This window comes from Rhea pennata, chromosome Z (genome assembly GCF_028389875.1).
Source record: "Rhea pennata isolate bPtePen1 chromosome Z, bPtePen1.pri, whole genome shotgun sequence".
Classification (NCBI taxonomy): Eukaryota; Metazoa; Chordata; class Aves; order Rheiformes; family Rheidae; genus Rhea; species Rhea pennata.
The window spans coordinates 73,090,600-73,111,048 of record NC_084702.1 but is presented as its reverse complement, the minus strand read 5'-3'; the positions used below and the strand labels follow the sequence as shown (position 1 = coordinate 73,111,048).

At 40.3% G+C, this 20,449-nt stretch overlaps 1 protein-coding gene across 1 annotated transcript in view; it reads left to right on the top strand.

The window, feature by feature from the left end:
* The window catches only part of CELF4 (CUGBP Elav-like family member 4), a 709,411-nt gene that overhangs the window by 665,336 nt on the left and 23,626 nt on the right, over nt 1–20,449 (top strand). The window contains exon 13 of the mRNA XM_062599561.1: nt 18,715–18,881. Coding sequence (XP_062455545.1) covers nt 18,715–18,842 — 128 coding nt within the window. The 3' untranslated portion in view covers nt 18,843–18,881. The remainder of the gene's footprint in view (nt 1–18,714; nt 18,882–20,449) is intronic.

Genomic DNA, 20,449 nt, shown 5'->3' with positions numbered 1-20,449 from the left:
CGTTGCTCTTCAAAACCTCTTATCCTACTGACCTTCAAATTTAGAATGCAAAAACATTGGGGTATCACAGATAATCAGGCCTTTCATTTGTTTTGCTAAGTCCACTGAAGGTGGAGCTGATTATCTTTTTTTTTTCCAGAAAGTTGGGTTGTTTTTTCTAGGGGAAAATTACTTTTTCCTAAAGGAAAAGAAGAATATTTTGTTAATTTTAAAAGTAAGAAAATTGTTTCCTTTTCTACTTAAACATTTCCCAAAACTCAACATGTAAAAACACAGCATTTGCATTCTGTTTCACTTTTTTTTAACCCAGGCAGAGCTCTCCAACTGGTAGCCTGGGGGACAATTCTGTCTGGCCCCAGAAAGATATTCCACCATTATATGACCTTTTAAAATTTATCTGCTATGCAGATTCCAAGTAAATTGCTGTAACAGTGTTTAGCCCGAGGTTGTCAAGAAATTATCAAGAAGTCCTGCTTAAGACAAACTTAAAAAATTCTGTGGAGAAAAATATCACCATGCTTTTTCCACAGGAACAGAAAATACTTCATTTGCTGCTTTGAACTACCTGTAAGTAACTGGCCCAAAGTGAACGAGTCAGTGGTGTAGCATCTCAAAAAAAGGACCTTTATGGCTTTTTGGCTCTGAATCCTCCACTGCACTTCCAGCACAAAGACAGATGTAGTATCTGCTTTGGCCACTAAAAGCAGGACACTATAGGGTCAGCCATGGGAGTGTTAGAAAGAAAATGAGATTAGTCATAAGCCTTTCTCCTGGTTTCCTGGCGTCAGACATCCTGCAGAGAACAATTTAGCACTTACATGCTCTGCAGAAACTACGCTGTGGTCGTGGTGCCTTTCACATTCCCCATTCAGAGGCTGCCTCCTGACCGATATGGAGCAGCAAGGAATGGCAACTATAGCAAACATCAGTGTGGTGAAAATTCATGTATGCAATATGAAAACGGTCAAAATATTTCTATTGCTTTCCACTTCAGTTCAACTTGCTATAGTGTGTAAGACTGAGAAACAACCCTGACTTCTCACTGGAGAAAAATCATTTAAATTGGGAGCTGACTTTGCCCAAGACTTTCATCTTGCTGCATGCATCAAGACTCAAATCAAATTATCCCTTTTTTCCTTCTACAATTTTTCAAGCCTGTTTTTTTTTATTATTTTCCCCTTTCCTGAGGCAGCTGAAACATATCCAAGCGAGAGCACACTTCCCCCTCCCACTTACCAACATCCTACTTATTCCAAGGACTGAGCCTCTGCTCACCAGGATCTCTTCGGGATTCTCCTCAGGAGCTGCCTTTTCAGCCCTTCTTTATTCAGATTTATTGATTTCACCTTCAAAGCCATTCACACTTCTGTCCTCTTCTCTCCTCACCTGCTATTCCTTCACTCACTGTCCAGTAAATATTTGTAGCCTCTTCCCATATACTTCTACTGTCAGCATGTTTCTCCTCACTTGAGGCATGCTGTCCATTCCTAGGAAAATGACAGGACCATAGCAGGGACTGTTGTCTTACTCAGGAAAAATTACAGTTAAGCAGATGCTCCTTGAAGCCGGTGACACCCATTCACAGGGCAGGCTGATCTGGGTCCCAGCTTCTCATACAGAGGCACAGTTTATGGCAGTCTGAGCTTCAACTTCTGCAGGATCCTGGGACTGTATCTTGTCTCTGCTCAAGGCAGAGACTACACTGAGTCTCTCACTTTCCCACCACATGTGTGGGTTTTTCTCTGTGTAGATATCTACTAATTGCCAAAGGGCATGCAACATATCTGTATGCTGATCACAACAGTGCTAGTGATAGTTCCCTTCTCAGACATGGAGATTATTTAAGTGTGACCAGTTTGTGTACAAGATAAAAATAAAAACTGTTAAAATGATGCAATTAAGGCTGCTAGGACAAGTAGTCAATGTGAGAAGAGCAAGTCTTCACATTACCCACACATGGCTAACTCTACCTCTGCGGGAGGATGATGCTATGATACAGGCCTAATTTCATAGCACTCACTGTTGTCACACAGGACACATTTTGAGAAGGCATTTGAAGACATTAAAACAGTGAAATATAGAGACAACCATGATCTAGGAAAATGTTTTAACAGAGAAGAGAGTGAGAAAAGGATAGATTTGGACAATATTAATTAGGAAGACATGACAGAAATTAGAAAAACGAGGACGTAGATGGAACAGCAGAGGCCAAATGATTACCCTAAGGTGTCAAATAAGATGTAGATAAATTAAAACCAGAGAAATTACTATACTGGTGCATGTAGAAATTCACTTGTTCAGTCGTTCCTCTCTGAGAGTGACGAGCACCTGCCTCTGCTGGCTCTTTGCACATCATCGAGTAGCAGGCACTGTGTGTGTCTCCTCAGTTTGTGCAGGTTTTCCATCTCCTCTGGCATGGGAAAGCTTTCAGTGTCTCTTTCTCCCCAAGGGCAATGACCTGGGGAGGTTGTGAAGAGCCTCTGTTGTGCCCATAGAAAAACCGTGGTTCGATACATAGTTCGCCACTCTGGGGCAAACTATGGGGCAGCACCCACATCCTCTGCTCACTTTTCTCCTCTTCTGTGCATCCCAGAGAGATAATCACACTGACAGTAGTGACGTCTCAACCCTTTCTGAAATGTCTCGCATGAAACAATACCATAAATGTTCTAGCTTTGACCACATACTGTGATGGGTTCTTAGAACCACAGATTTATAGGGACAAACAGATCGTCTTGTTTAACTCTTGGTGCAACGTGGATATCAAGCTTCACCTCAGATTCCTCCAGGGAGTCCACAGTACAGCTGCTAGTGGGCTAGCCTATCTGGTAAAATGTCCCGTGTCCTTTGAAGATGCCAAAAGAAAGAAGACACCACTTGCTGAGGGGCATAGCAGTTAATTACTCTCACTGTTAAATATTTTCCTTTCGTTTCCTACTCAACATTTTCTGGCTTCTAGCTTCTGAAGAGAAATAAAGGAGCCAAAGGAGAGAGATTAAAGATGAGAAAAGCAGTGAGGAATGATGGCTGGACACAGGAGGGGGTGAAGCTCAGGAGAAAGGCTGGGGAATACATAGAGTTTGTATCATATTATTAAAAACGTGTTGTGGCAGTTCAAGATGGCAGTGTGGTGGCAGAAAGGTGGGGTGGGAAATTCAGTGCAGCAAGCAGGTCACAACTGTCTGCAGCATTTCAGCCTGAAAGTTGAATAGGAACAAGATAAACATCAAGAGACTGGGGCATCAGCAAAACTATGCAGGGGCCTGTGACCAGGGGCATTGTAGGTCAGGTCTGAAGTGCATTGGCAGCACTCCATAAGACACAGGAGAGGAACAACAGACTCTCAGGTACACCAAAAAAATATTGCTCAGCACCTGCTCACAATGTGCCTCCAAAGCATCCTGCCAAAGCTGCCAGTTTCTCATTTAATGAAAAAGTCAACTCTCCTTAAATTTGTCTAGGGGAATGTGTAAGTCAGGGAGTAGGGTGATGTAAGAGTCAGAAATTCTAGTCTCATGTGTCTGTCCTGTCTGGGTGATCATGGGTCAACTGGTCTGTGTGCCTCGATTTCTCCATCTTGTAGCAGGGCACCAGCTCCTTTACACAGTGCTTTAAAATCCACAGATGAGAATTATTTATGAGCTCAAATTAATTTCTTTCCCTCTGATTCTTCCTTTGGAAAATAGCCTTTCTCAACAGATAAGTTACTAGAAACATGTTGGGAGAGAGGTGGAGCTCTGCTTGCCACTTTTAACAGTGCTATGATTAAATTCAGATTTTTTTCTTTTATTTTCACTTTTAACTCGATTTCAAATTTCTTAAGAGAAGTCTCTACTCCAAACTTTCTCCCTGTAGTCCATGGACTTAGGCCATGTCCTTTACTTTGAATGATCTAGTAGCAGTAAATTCTGTCTCAGATCCCTGGGTAATTTCAGATGGTCATATCCGTATAGCTGTGGGCTACAAACCAAAGCTAAAGTGTAGTGAAAAAATCCACTAATTTCAGTGTGCAAATTGAGACAATTTGGAGCCAATTTTCCAGGCACATTAGGCATGCCTGACTCCCTCTCTCAACTCCCCAACCAAGGACATTTCAGTTCAGCTCAGCACTAACTTGTTGAGGTCTGCTCTATTCTCCAGGGCCTGGCACAGACAGCCAGACCACCAAGAAGAGACTCATGAGGTGTCCATCTTTGTTGGCAAGTAGGCCATAAAGAGCAAGACACCATCAAAGGAGTGCTTAGGGCTCCCAGGTAAAAAGAGAAGGAGGCACAAGAGTTTATTTGCTAGACACACTCTATTTTTGATACAAAGCAGCCATGCTCTGCTTCAGGCCCGTTGAGTAAAGAAGGGACACTTCTCCAGCTAAGAGTCGTGCGAGTAAGAAAGAGAAGGAGCTTTTCATCAAACTCACCACACAGCACCTCCAGCCATTGCAGGCAGTTGGGGGAGGTTTGCGGGGAGGAGGAGGAGCGGGAGAAGTATTAGGGCTGTGAGCCACTATTCATTTACAAACTATAATTAATTTGATGTTTAGATTAATTTCTGATGCACTCTCAAAGGTGCACTGAAAGCATTTTTCCTTTATTATAATGTTGATTGCTTATTGGGGAGATAAATCTAACTGTCAGTTATGCACTGACTTACCAAAACTTTCAGACCAAGCAAGCATGTATGCATAAGGAACAGCTGTTTGCAGCTCTCCGGTTAAAGAGACAGCTCTGTCTTTTCCCAATAACTCACATTAAAGAAAATCTATACATTGTACACAGGGACTTCTGCTTTCTTTTGTAGCTTAACAATGTATTAGACAAGAATATGTTAGCAGAATCTGTCTTCTATTTATCTGTCCAGCTATATCTGTCGTTATTCTATCCATCTCTCCATCCAAGTGATATAGTCCACATCTAGAATACGTTTGAAGGTTATGTATATGTTTGTACATACCTACTCACATACATGCTTACATAGTCATTTGAAATATTTTCACTTATGGTGTAATTAGATGGAGGAATTCATTACTTCAGGGTCTTTGTGGCTACTCATTTAATGAACTTCAAAGATGGAATGGCCATTTATGTGACTAATGGAAATGACTACTTATAAGAGTTAATGCCAGAAGAAAGGAAAAAAAAAAGAAAAAAGAGAGAGAGAGTTTTGAAAGAGATTAAAAACTTAGTGCTCTGGGCTTCAAACCAATCCTTCAGCACTGGGAATTAGGAAAAGAACATGATGGGCAGACTATCTCGTATGTGCCTACACAGCATGCTATTTATTGCAACTTTCCCTAAAAGAACCTTTGATATTAGACAATGGATGAACCCTGGGTCTAATTGTATACAGCTAGTCCTATCTATGCTCCAGGGATATTATAGTTCTAAATGTGAACATCCACACATGCAGAAATGCCAGAGGAAGGCTGCTTGTGCTACTTTAGTTTGACTTCCTTGCACCATGATACCAGCTTTTAAAGTGTAGAGCATGGGCATGACAACAGTGTGGCCTGGGATCCCTAAAATGGCACTTTGTCTTGTCTTCACACATTCTGTTGATGGACCAGTTCAGGTCTGGAGGCAATCTAAACACATTAATGAGCCCCCAAAAAAAGAAAAAAAGAAACATAAACAGGCAGGTCCATTTCTGAACTCAAGATGACTGATCTGCAGAAAGTGCACTTATATCGTCATGCCCTTGTGAAACTGGAAACCCACCGTAGCACTTTGGCTATCTGTTAAATTTAATTTTGTTTTCTCAAGGAGATTTGTTTCATACAAGGTGAATCTGAGCTGTAGAATTAGTCCATCCAACCATCCATCTATCTCCACATATATCTATCTTCAACTTCTTTATATACATCTATCCTTTCTCATTCACTGCACAGGACTGCTGTTCAGTATTTTGAAGTCTGTCAGCTAGCTAGTTACTGAGCAGCTGTTCAGCAGATCCTCACAGCTCTGTGCTTGGCCCCAGGCCTTCCTTCCTGCACAGTATTCAGCCCCTGCTATGAATATGAATTTATTATTATTTCCTCATCTGCTTTTCTAAGGTCCTTCCCAGTAGAGCATTTGAGAGGTTCACAGAGCTGAGTAACAGCATTTTCACAGTGCTCATGTTGTCCTCATTTTAGCAAGGGAATGGTGAGGCATAGAAAAGATGTTCAAAACTGTTTACTAATCTTGGATGCCTAATACGAGATGCCATGAGCTTGGCTGCTCTATTTTCTTGTTTTCTCAAAGTATTTAACATGATGTAGGACATTCGATGTTCCTGTCAACTTCAGATGCAAGTGGAGGCACACAGCCTTTGCCAAGGAAATCTCAGATCTCACACCGAGCACAAGGGAAAAGAGGAACAGGGCCATAAGGCTTCATCTGTATTGGTAAAGTAACACGGCTCTGGATATTAGCTCAAGCACCGTGCCATAACTGTCTCTTGGTTTTTTTCTTTTAATGTTTGTACGACACTGACTGTACTTGAGCCTATGCCAGTTATCTCCCTGCTGGACAATGCTTGGACATGACGATGACAAGGGCCAGGGACTGTTCCCAGTCAGCAATATAGACAAAGCCACCTTCTTTTGAGGGCTGAGAGGTTAGCCATATAGATGCAAGTCATGTTGTGCAATTTCTATTCAGAGTCCGGCCTATTTGCTAGTATAGAAGTAGCCTAGGAGATTTTTATTAAGGAAGTCTGTGATCTATGATTTACTCAGCATGACTGGAATGTTATGGCAGAAATAGAGATCACATCCAGTTCTCCAAGGCGGCATTTGGTTGTGTAACTACAAAATCATCCTTACCCTGCCTTGTTTACTGACCATATTCCAACATTTGTAACAATGAGTCCAATGTGTGGCCATCTCCCTCACTCTGTTATGCATTCCCAAAACACATTCATGCTTTATAGTAATTAAAGAAGGATACCATGAAAAAGGAAAATACAGAAATGTGTAATTAGAAGCAATGCCATAATGCATATATAAAATATAGAATTAAAGTTTCAGAGATAACATCAGTTCTTGCATTTTCTAATTCCTGAGTGGTTCACTTTACAGTCTTCTCATTCTTTTAACGTATTGGTGCATCTGATATCCTCACTTACCAAGTAAGCAAACCAAAAGTAATGCCTGGATGGGGATTTCAGATAGTATATATTGCCATCCTCAAAGGTTATTATCAGGATAACAGCTTGCAGATCCAACATAAAAATAGGTACCTTTCTTAAGCATTCCACATTTCCTCCATCCCAAATCCCCAGTCAAATTCAACATCATCCTATATCCAGGCCACACTTCCCCAATCTTCATTAGTTATATATTCATATGTATGTACATAAATGTATATACATATACATGTATATACTTCTCCAGTAACTAATATGTCTGCAGATGATCAAAAACAGTGAAAAGAACACTGAATTAAGAATGCCTAAGAGTAGTTTAAAGATGACTGTATAGGAGTTGCAGCCTAGTATTAGGTAGAAAAAAGTTTTGAGGAAATGATACAGTGCTCATTATTAGTTCGCAGTTAATTTCTATAAATGTGTTATTAAAAGCTACATGGAACAAGAATCAGATAAAACCTATGATCAAAAAGCTCCTATATTAAACCCTATGAAGATGTGTTCATATTATATTCTCTCCATTTTTAATCTTTAAGGGATGAGTGTATAATCATGGGGAATCATGAGTGTTTAGTGGAAAACAGGGCTTTACAGTTATGACCAATTACTTTAGTTTGGGATTATCCATCATAACTTGTGACAGTCACTTTTTCTGTCTGTTCATAGACTCATAGCACCATTCAGGTTGGAAGGAACCACAGGATGTCTCTAGCCTCACCTCCTGGACTGCCTTCCCAAAGCAGAGGCAGCTATTGAGTCAGATCCCAGTGTTGCTCAGGGCTTTACTCAGTCAGGTCGTTATTCAGCAAAGGAAGGTAAACGTTTCCTTAACTGACTGGCTGTGGTCCTATTATTGCAGCTCAGGATGTCTTTGTAGAACTGTGCCACTTTTCACCTGGTGAGCATTTGGCCCCTTGATATTCAGCCAGGCATATTTATCATTATGACAGAGAGGTCTCTTTTACCTTTGGTCTACTTCATAAAAGTAGCTACTGTCATTGGTTACTTCACAGGCAACAGATTTAACCCATTTTTGGCCTTATAACTCATAAATCTCATTGTATTTTGACAATTTAAAGGTGAAAATATATGATTGCCCTAAAGACAGCTCATTAATCTCCCTTTAAAACCCTTCACCAGAGTAGAGGTTTTCAAGAATTGGTCTGGCCCGTTGTATGCCTCCTGAGGTGGCTGAAAAGGCTGCATAGGAGTCATTCTGTTACTGGGCTTTTAAAAGCACTCATGAGAGAAGAAGTTGCATTTTTTGAGGTGGCGTATATTATTACCCCACCCCTTCCAATTGAGATTCTTGCCCAAATTTTCAATAACCACCATGTCTTTTTGAGGTCTTAAGGTTTTTCTAACCAAAGCCATTTTTATAAATATATTTTCCAGTGATATTTCTGCTTCCCTAATTTCAGTAGTTAAAATGCAAGTGTGTTTTTCTATCTCCCATCTGAGTCTGGAGCAGGAGTTCAAGGCGTTATTGAACAGAGGCCGCTGAAGCCAGAATTAGATCAGACTTAGGCAATATCTGTGGCGTGATCCAGATCCTACCAACTAAATATGATTCTTCTCAGGAGCTACAGAAGTCTCTTCACTGGGCTTCACAGAGATCTCCAGGATTCAGGGTGTTCCTTTGAAAGAAGTTAATGGTGAATGATTTGGTTGCAAAGCTAGATGAATTTATCTGCAGCTACATGATAATATGGAAGTGTTTTATTCTTAGTGATGCTGATAACAAAAGAAGCCAGCTGATCATCTCTTTCTCCATTATGGGTAATTGAAAGAATAGTGGTTTTACATTGACACTGAAAAGACCACAGATAGAGCAGCTGGTTGGATCTGGATCAGCAACCTCACCTGAGGGCTCTTCCACTTTAGAACGTACTTCTGTAAATCCTTCCATTCTCCTGTTGGTATCCAGGAGATATAGGAGATATCCAGGATATAAAGGGAAGAGATAGTTAGTTTCCATCTAAGTAATGATTAGCAGGAGCAAGCCGAGGATTCTGTACTCTACTATATCAAGAACTGATCTATTTTAGAGACTCCCTGGAATGAAGGAACTGATAAAAATCATCTTTATTGGTAGTAGAATTTACAGTGCACCTCCTCAATTTGTTGTAATTTTTTTTTTTTTTTTTTTTTTTTTGGTCTTGTTTAACTCAGGAAGGAATTCACCTCCCATCACAAAACAGTATCAAAAGAAAGGTGATCTTCTATGATGCACATCTCTAATAGACCAGAATCTGTATTCTGTATTCAGAATGTATTCAGAATTCTGTATTCTTAAGTAGCTTCTTTATCAAAGGCCAACAAACTAAGTAGGGTCCCAGAGAGAACCTGAGAGCAGCGCAAATGACGATTAAGGTGAGAAATAGAGTGGCACTTGTCTGGAGAGACCTTCAGTAGCTATTTTCATTCTTTCTGTACTGTGCAATTTCAACAAAACTGCTAAAACAGTATCTTTCATCTTTATTCTGCAACACTCTCAATGTATCTTTAATTTTTTAGATCCCACTCATACTTGAGTTAAACTTACATTAAGCCTGATCATTGTTTTGGTTTTACACCAGAAGAAGAACTTAGCTACTCAAAATTTCATCTGTTCCCCCATAGACCGTATATTAATGTATCAAGACCTCAGACACTGACAATGTAAACCAATTCTCAGAAAGCAATTCAAGAAGAAAAGTTCCTTCTGTTTCTGAAGGCAGTTAGGAAATTGCTTCCATTCTAATTATCACCTAAAAAAGGACCAAACTTAGCTCAGATGACTCCCCACCGGCTAGCTTTTCACTGCAAGAGAAATAATCATCAGCTGGATTTGAACATGGTACTTCTATTAGATGAACCACAATGCTTCTTGTTTACAGCAGACCTGTATATATACTGCTCCATCATTTGATTCATGGGTTTCCCAAAAACTGGTTGAAACCTAGATCCTTCACTTATCTACCTATTCGTTGGATGACTTCAGCTCCTATCTCACCTAATGGGTAGACTCACCATGTGCAGCCCAAGGAAAATAGTTGCTTGTTAGATTAGCTCTGATCATGGGAAAAAGAGAAGTTGTTAATATTAGCTCAGTTCCTAGGATGAGAAATCTGTTGTAGTTTTCAATGTCGGAATTTTATTTCTCCTTTTTCTCATTTTAGAGAAAGGTGATCCTGATCAGGAGCCCTCGTTACAGACTGGTTATGGCTCAGCCTGTTTCTATAAATGTATGAGTCACAATTCCGTGTCTGGCCATGGAATAATTTAAAATGTTCAAATTCTGGTCTAATATTGAATCTTAAACATGTACTTTCAATGTGAGTCATGAGAGTAATTTCAATATGAAAGAACAGATTGTGAAAAAGAAGAATCATTGGAAGAAATATCCTTATTGGTTTGAACCATCATAATCAGTGTCAGCCTCTACAGCCCTCAAACTTCTTCACAGAAGGCCTGCTTCTTTGAGGCAGTATCTGGAGAGCATCCAACTGGCTGTGCGTGATAACATGGACCACTTCTCTGCCCATTCATGCTCACACTGCATCAATGTACGGAAGTACTTGCATGCACAGGAAGACAGGAAGGTGACATCAGGAAGATGCTCTTGTATTTCTAGCTACCTTCTGCACTGGATGTTCTGACCTTTAGAGAAAGATAATCATGCCATCTACTTTCACTCTTCATTTAATCTCCCCTTCCCATCTGTTCAGTTTCTCTCAGCTGGAAGCAAGATGAAGAACGAGTACTAGTCAGCTGTCTCAGTGGTCTGCAGCCCGCACTTTGGGGCCATTTATTATAAGGCATTAACATCAATTGTCACCTCTATCATGACTGTTACTGCAGTCCATGCCAGATTAGTAGGCAAGAACTGACTTTCTAAATACCTGTGTGAAATGAGCACTAGACATACAGATAGACAGATTGGCAATATCAGAAGGGGCCATTCTCATCCTTTGGTCTGAAATGCTAGATAACATATGCCAGACACCTAAGCTCGTATGTCAAGTTCAAACCTTCTGATTGAGTCATAGTGTCCATTTTAGGAAATTTTTTAATCAAGATTTCATGTGATAAGTATTCTACCCCTATTGCTAAACAAGATGTTCCAAAATAGTTAATTACCTTCACTATTAAAAAAAAATGCAGACTCAGGGTCTTTTTTCCATTTTGAATTTGTCAAACGTCTGCTTCCATCCAGTAAAACTCATCAAGCTCTTTTTTTTCTAAATTAAAAAAGTCAGTCTGTTACTAAGCCTTTTAAGTAGTTCAGCATTGCGCTGAGAGCTCATTTATTTGGCTGTTATCATGACCCCTCTGTTCTTTTTAAAGGCATTGTTTTCTAATGAAGAATTCTCTTTTTTATGAGGAATAAAAAATGCCCACCTGTTTTTTCCTTTAGATATAGAATTTTGAATTTGGTTGAGTTAAATGAATATTGTTTAACTGAATCCAACCTCCCCATTGACCTAGGTCAGGTTGACTTTCTTCTTTCATTTTTTATCACTCCACTATTTTTTTGTATGATTGGCAAATTCTACTAGCAATTACTTTAGATATCTTAAAGGAAATGTTAGAGATACTGAATAGCACAGAACTTTCAGCATTTTCCTGGAGAAGCCTACTAGAAACTCTTCCATATTTATTATAAGTGACAATTTACAGCTATTTTGGGTGATATACAAGTTAGTTTTTAAGGAATTTAATGATGTCACTTGCTTTCATTTTTTTTAAAGAGGGACTCTGTCAAATACTCTAGAGAAGTTTAAGTATACTCTTTGACAACTTACTTGATTATCCAAACTTACAATTTCATAAAAGTAGGTTGATTTGACAGAAACTGTTTTCCATTCAATCATGCTGATTAGTGTTAATTCTACATTTTAAAATTCTTTACCATATAATCTCATATCAATATTTTCATAGTTTTTACTTAGATTTATGAAAGATTAACAAAGTTTACCAGGTTATCTGGTTTACATCTTTAGAAATTAATAATAGATTTTTTTTCAGGAAAACGTGAAGCTTTTTTAATATCCCATTAATTTCTCAAATGAGCATTAATGGTTAAGCAAATTTTTTAGCTCATTCTTTGAATATTCTTGGGTTCCAATTATCTCATCCAACACAAAGTGAAATATTTAATAGCAGTTGTTTAGCATAGTCATCAGTTACTGACTGTTCAGACATTACAAAATGGGTGGATGGATGGATGGATGGGAAGGATAACTGGATACACAAATCTGACTAGGACATGATTAAACATCAGTGGAAGGTTAAATATTCCAAAAAAATCATCCAATCCTATTAGACACTGGAAAATAGCTGAAATGCTGTGCCCTTGATCTGTAGACATATTCCTTTATTGAGTATTCCGGTACTCATAAATCACCTTACAATACAATACCTTCCAATGCACACATACATTATAGAGCTACTTACATACAGATTGTATCCTGAAATTCTTTACAGCATTAAAAAAAATTGCAAGACAGCAGCTAGTACATCGTGTAAAGAACATAGCAAGGTAAAGACCTTGCAAGGCAATTAAAGGAAAACCTCTATTCTCTGATAACACTAATAAACTTGGGAAGAGAGAAATTGAGCAGTCCTAGAAATGAAATGGACTGAGGTAGCAGGGAAGTACCAAGAGGGGTGGGAGATCAGCTCCCAACGTTGTCGGGGGAGGAAGGGAAGAAGGGTGGGAGCTTTTCCCCAGTGCTCTTCTTGCGGGAGAGACAGCACCTGTGATGTGAGCACCTCCTCATTGCCATCCCAGCAGAAAATACCTCCTTGCAATTCCTAGGTCTCACCCTTCATTGATTTAGTAACAAAGGCAAGGAAGCCATGCTCCAAGGGGACAGTTGCATTAATAACTAATTGCTTAATTACTAATACAAATGCTGGGAAGGAGTGGGGCCTGTGGTCTAACAAACTGCCAGTGCTTTCTACAGCTCTCTCCTGTCTTTGTTGTCTGGTCATCTTACCACCTCAATAACTATGCTGTGGACCTGAAGGAGGCAAGGGGCATGGACTTCTTCTGTGCTAGTTATCCAGCCCATGTGTGCAGAAAGACCTTTCCTTCTCTTTCACTGCATAGGAATTTACCTTCCATAGGCTGAGAGGCAGATCCTGTAGAGTACAGTATTTATCTTTTCTGATCTGCCCCTTTCACTCTAGTGAGACCAGCATGGATTGAATGACAAGAGAGAAAAGTTCTGAAGAATGAGATCCTCTACTTAGCTAGGGACATTCAATACCAGATCAGTAAGATCATGGCAGTCAGACAAATGTACTGACAGCCAGAACCAGAAAAATCTAGCTCTGGCCTAAGGAAGCCAGTAAGCACCAATGTCTATTCATTTCTGTTGTAATCTCTTGCAGAGTGGGTTGCTGTGATTGTAGTTTTGTGTAGCAAGCATGAGGCCAGTAAGCCCTTAAAATTTCATAGTTTTAAGAAAATTAACTATTTTTCTCTTTGGAGATCCTACTTTCCTTTCTATTGCCCGAGACCAGCCTAGTTACATAAGTGGACATGTGGTGGGACCATCTGCCCCCAGATACCGGGGTCTTTGGATCAAAAATTTGCATTTAGACCTATCATTGGCCATACTCTTGAATGCTGATTTGGAGGATCTTCAGTGCAAGTTACCAAGCTCTGGGCTCCATCCAGAGGAAGATTTCTGTTAAAGAGAGGCAACATGTTATTCCAACCTGGTAGAAGATTATCAAAATGTTGTTTTACATGTCAACTGCTAATTCTTCTTGCAGCATGCAAAGAGAGACAGAAAACTCACAAAGCCCAATTTTGGATCCATGGGAACTTAATGATATAGTCATTGAGTTCATACATCATTCTGTACTTAGTGCAGAAATGAATTCATAGCTGTGCAGAGCCACTACTCACTGTGAATGAAAAGTTTACAGTCTCAAAGTAGTCTTCAGACACACTCAGAAATAGCTTACTAATCCCCTTCTTTATCATTTCAGTTGATGAAAACTGAAGAACAGCCCTTGAATTGAGTCCTTAGTTACATAAAACCATTGATACTCATGCCACTGTCATGAGGAAGGCATGAAGCTCCCTTAGCATGTTCCACTACCAAGACTTTCCATGGAAGAAATGAGAAGTCAGGCCAAAGTTCCCTTCAAGATACTGTCCCAGTTTCTGCCTACTGATCATTTCACTATCATGCAGAGAAGAGCAGGTCAGGAAAGGCCATGGAGTCTAATGTCAACCTTTCCAAGAGGATACTCCGCAGAACCAGGAAGATTAGATGCCCTGAGCTGCAATCTTAGCAGATTTCTTGATTCTTTGCTGCTTTGATAAATCATTTATTAGAACAGCCTTTTTACATAATCCCTGGGGGAGAAAAAAAAAAACATAAAATAGATTTATCACAAAACCCTGTCCTCCTACCAACCATCTTCAGACCAGGACATATATTTCTCTGATTATTAATTAACTGATGCACAGAAACAGCTTCAAGCCTTTTAACCTCTCCCTTTCTTTTTTGTCCTTCAAGAGTGTAGATGACAATGCAGGGGTAGCGTTCAAAACAGACACAGCTTCTTAAGCAGCTGAAGTAGTAGCATCATGCTTTGTGCCCTGTAGCCGTGAATCCAAACATTAAAGCCAATAAGAAAACAGGTATTTAAGCTATTCTTCCATGACACACATGCCATTCTTAGTCATACCTGTTTAAATATGGTGTAGCACCACTAATGTTGCAGATGTTGACCTGGAGAAAAAAAGCTGGTTAACTTTCAATAGTGAATATAACAAAAATCTGCCTGTGGTGGCAGTCATATAATCCACTAGTAGATATTTCACCTGAAAAGGGAAAAGCATATGATATTGTCAGCTCTGGTTGTCTATCAGTCTGCCTGTCACTGTGACATCTCAACTCTCAGAATAAGCCATAGCTTTTCTTATTTTTGGAGTCCATTCAGATACCTTCAACAACATTAAATACAACTACACATAAGTGACATGAAAGGGGAGAGCTGAATGCACCAACAATTTCTGAGCAGGCCCTCTGAAACTAGAATGGTCAAATAAAGCTAGAAAGGAAAATGCACAATTATTGGCCTCCTACTTCACTATCCCCAGCAATTCTGGCCCCTCTGCCCTCAGCTGCTAGCTAGTAAAAGGTTTTATATTGCAGCAGTGGAGATCAGGACAACTAAGAGACAAAAAAATTAAATAATCCAAACCCAGTCCAAATCTGCAGGCAACTGATACACCCATAGCATCAGGGCGCAACTCCCTGCTTCATTATCCTGTGGTCTAAATGAAATATAATGAGCAAATGCACTTTTAATCTCTTTTATTAGTCCCATTTGTTAAAATGTTGTGTTATTTACAGCTTTGCACAGAGTGAAGAAATGGAGTTAGAATTCCATCTTAAGAGCAAAGTGATAGTAAAAACTAGTGTAGCTTTGTGAGCTTCTTTAAAGGAAGGATTCTTGTATTGGTATGACTATATCAGCAACGCATCGCCAGGGCTTATCATCTGATTAAAGGTCTAGTCCCTGAAAAAGTGGACAAATAATAGACTTCTCATCAACACTGCCAGTGTTTCTGGTGAGGTTTGAATATGTTATGCATATGAGTTTGAATCAGCAACATCACTCTGGGGAGTGAATCACCCAGACAGCAGTCACTTCAGGAAATCTTACCTGGAGAAGTCAGTCCCAACTGTAGAACCAGATAAATCCTGTGTTATAGTTACCTTGGTTTAAGCGAGGTATGTAGCTTCATTGCAGTGAGCATTAGTTCCTGTTATTACAGTGTGATTCATTTGGGCACAGCTAGGCACACCCCAAAGGAAGAGAAAAATTGAGTCCTACACTCTATTGACTATTGGCTAGACCTCCATTGATTAGTTTAGGATTCCAGTCTGATTTGCTCACAAGTAGATGTACGTGTAGATATACCCTCGACATGCACGCTTAGTCAGTAGAAGATACACTGCCACAGGATCATTTAAAAGAGTAGAAATTGAACTTCAGGGGCAAATTAGGTTCTCTAAGGGCATAATGTAAGCAATTATCCAACTTCAGCCAACCTATCTTTGATATTTGGTAGTTGTGTCTGTATCAGTAAAATAAACATACCTGGCACTTTTCTCTACCACTGAGGCCAGCTGGCAAAGAATGACCCACACCCAAACTATTAAATTCCCTTACTTTTCAGAATATTGTGACCATGTCCAAGCTAACTACTGAAAATGGCCCCCATCCTTTGCTAATACTCAAACTGTGCCCTGGAACTGTTTGGAGCTAGGCACAAGCCAAAACTATGTCAAGGACCTTCCTAAAAATTTAATGGTGTAGATGATTGGGCTCCAGTGCCAGTGAAATTTCCCTGGCACTGTTTTAATTTCCTGATATAGATGTAGCTGATATGTCTTGGGTAGGAGTATTAACAGTCCAGAGGTGATTTTAAAAAGAACTATCTTTCACTATGATCTATATTCAAACATGTCAGGTAACTAGACGGCAAATTTCAAGTTCAAATCAAGTCAGGCACTTCCAGTGGTGCTTCCGGCAGCATTTAAAGACTAAACCTACTCAGGCAAAATCAGTAATTGCTTGTTTGTTCCATTGCTGAGATCAAGCATAGGATCTTGTTGACTGATAGATTATTCAACTAGCCAGACAGAAATTGGGAACATTACCAGATGTTTACTGGCTAATAAGATATTGCAAAAGCAGGTCCATTGCTATTTAATAACACCCCAGATCATTACTCACCATTACTCTCCAGTTTTCTGTCCAGTGATTGATGACTCCTGTGAGGCTTGAACAACTCATTTGCTTACATCTTCAGAGCTGCAGTACTGGTACATCTTCGTCCAGGGGGCTGGTAGGATAACACCATAGAGAATCAATTGCTTGGAACTTTGACTTCAAGAGGAGAGGAAGAAGAGGGATGCATGCTTATTCTATAGGTTTCCCTTTTGAAGCTGCACCTGCCACACTCAGTAAACCTGTTGTTTCACCTTGGTTAAGATTATCAGTTTTTTGACCTCATAAACCTATGTTATTAGCCAAAGGCAGGGAGTACAGCTTTAAGATAAGAGTGAGAAGATGTGTTTGTTCATATATGTGTATGCATGTGTATGTTTGTCTTTTTCAAATGCAGTCTGTCATGTATCATTGTGACACTTGCTTTCCAGGATGAACTAAACCAGAGAGGAGGTGATGTTGAATGCAGTCATGGTACAGCAGCTCAGGGCCGTAAACCACGTCCTGTGCTGTTGTCAGGAACAGGTGTACCACTGGCAGCAAATGTTCAGCATTAGCTTTTTGAGAGGCTGCCTCAAACTGCCTCTTCATTTCAGCCTCTTTATCAAGAGACATCAGGTTCCAGAGGATGATTTGTGCTGCCAGAGCTTTGCAGAGTTAGGAAAACAGATGGCTTTGTCTGGACTGCAGACTGGTCCAGGCTAGTCTTACCTGGTGTTTGTGCTCAGAGATGTTGTTGGCACATGAGGACATTTCTGGCAAAGGTAGCAGAAGCACTTCTTATACAATGTGTTGGCCCCTTGCCTCACACATCTCTCAATCCCACAGTCACTCCAGCTAAATGCATGTACAGTCTGGGCAAGGGAGTTCCTGGAGCTAACATAGGAAAAACAAACAAACAAAAACTTCCTCGAAGTTGAGTGAGTTAGATGAATTGACTTCTGCTTGAGTCTGACCTGTGTTGGCTCTGTTGATCCTCAAATGGCAGCTCTTCCACTGAGAAAAAGAATGGCATCTTAGATAGCCTGTAGGTACAATATTCAATCACTAAGGGTGTTTTTATTGCTGGATATTCTCCATGGTTGATTGGTTGATGTGCTGGTAAGGTATGAAACTACTTATGGAAACCATGTTAGGAAAGCACTAGAGTTAATCTTTCTCAGCTGCAGAGTCAACATAAAGAAAAGAATCTGCAGTAATTGCCAGTTAATAAAACTCCTTGTATCGCGTAAGTGGCCAAAAATCAAACTATCCATGCCAATGAATACCATAACGGAGAACTTATTAAATTCATGTCTTATGTATATTGCCATAATGAGGAAGTAGCAGTAGGTATATCAGGTTCCCTTCTTTGTGAATATTGGAAGGCAAAGGAAAGATTATACTGGTAAGTAAGTGAAGAAGGGCATAGAAGGAGAGTTACTCCAGTCATGACAGAGGGGAAGAGAACAAGACAGAGAACAAGCGCCTTGAAACCATATGTCACATCTGCTGACACTCAGAGCAAAGGTTACCCCAGTCTTGTGTGTGCTGGTACTATGGCACCAGCATTTGGATTCCCAAGCTTCAGTGTTGTGTCTGAAATGGCATGCAGTGCCTGGGACCCCATGGCACAGCGTCTTGGGATCCCTATCTGTAACAACCCCTCCTACCCTCCGTCCCCCATTGGCAACCATCCTCTCCTCAGTTTCCTACCCACCCTCCCACCCACCTACCTGCTCACTCCCTCCCTACTACCACCCTCACCCCTTTCCCCATGTTCATTCTCAGTGGTCGTTGCATGTATGTGCCTTGGCTCCCTTCAGCTCATTAAGCCCTCTGCCTTGCCTCATGTTTTGACAGGTTTTGTGAGTTTTGACAATCCTGCCAGTGCCCAAGCTGCCATCCAGGCTATGAATGGCTTCCAGATTGGCATGAAGAGGCTGAAGGTGCAGCTCAAGAGGCCAAAGGATGCTAATCGTCCCTACTGAAGAGTTGTAGGAACCGCTGGATACAAAGCACTAGCACAGGTAACTGCATGGGGTGGGGGATGTCAGCTGTGGTCTTAGCCTCTCTTTGTGTTGTAGACTCTTGAAAAGATTCAGCTCTGTGATCCTCTAGCTTCTGCCTTTTTCACTTAGGCTTCTGGCTAGAGCCACACCACACAGACACACACCCACACATAAACCAGGAACTGTTTGTGTGTGTACCTTGTTAGAAAGAGAGGCAGACGGATGCTTAATGAGGGATTGAGCCAAACTCCCCACTCTAATGGCATCTGGCATCTCTAAAAAGTCTTCTTGATCACTAGAGGGAAGCCAACAGCTGTCCCATTATCCCTTGCTCAGCCAAAGAGAAGATTTTTGGTGGCTGAAGAAAATCTGCAATTTTCTGGGATTGGGCTGCAGTTTTATCCCATGTGATTGCGCTGGGACAGTGTCTGTCTCAATAGCTCTGTGTTGCAAATGTTTCAATGCATTCTTCATTCTTCATGCAATATAGTCTGTATCCAGTTTCATCTGAGCTTAGTAACTATGTGTGAATACATCTCCCTGACAATTAAATGATCCCTAATTTCTTTCTCCCTAAGCCCAAGAAATTAATAAAGGAATCCATGCTCATATCTTGCTTAGTTACTGTTAACTCCAGTGTTTAGATAAAACACAAAGCTAAGCAAGCTTTGCTTGAGTGAGGATCTAGAAATATTAGAATGAGTCTCATTGTTAGACTCACTTTGTGGTGGTGTTGGAAAGGAGATAGCTTGGTGTTCCAAGGAAATTTCTGATGCATGTAACAATACCAAAAATACCAGAAAAACAAGCTTGTGTCACTGGATTCTCAGCCTTTTCCCAGTGACAAAAACGGAGAATAGACACTGAATAATATATTCACAAGTACTTATGTCTTCAGAGTCTAAGCCCCATTTTTAAAGGCCCTGTATTCCTAGGTGCTTAAAATAATCAAAGCACCTATCTCTCACTGTTTTTGCAAATATTTAGGGGTTCAAGACTCTTGATGTCATGGGCTTTCTATGCCTGCACTGTACCGTTACAGCAGAAACCAGAGATATATAAGGTGAAGTTGGATGGCAGTGATGTGTGCTGTGTAAACACACCAGCTTGGCTAGAGTTAACTGGGAGATTCCCTGCACTGCAATACACTGTGTCCTGAATATGGCAGTGACTTCTGATGATGAGGCTTAGAGTTTTAACTCAAATAGTCACCTTTGAATAATACAACTTTGCCACACACCATGACAAAATGACACGAACCATCAGTCAGTTCTCTTTTCAAACAGAACAGTGATAGCATTACAGATAGTGCCCAACTTTTAGCTGCTGAGAGTAAGAAGCATGTTGACAGGTCATGGAGCCAATCTGAATGATACCAAAGATAGAACACTGCTATTCCTGATGATGTTTCCAGGCATATTTTACATTGCATGGTATCACAGATGATAGGTAAACTTCCACCTCCCATGCCATCAAGCATCACTGTTGAGGAAGGATATGAGGACTGGCAAATTACATTTGTATCAGCACTGGCAAAACCAAATCTGCCCTGCTGAATAGAGCTTGCCATTCTCTGTAATTTGACA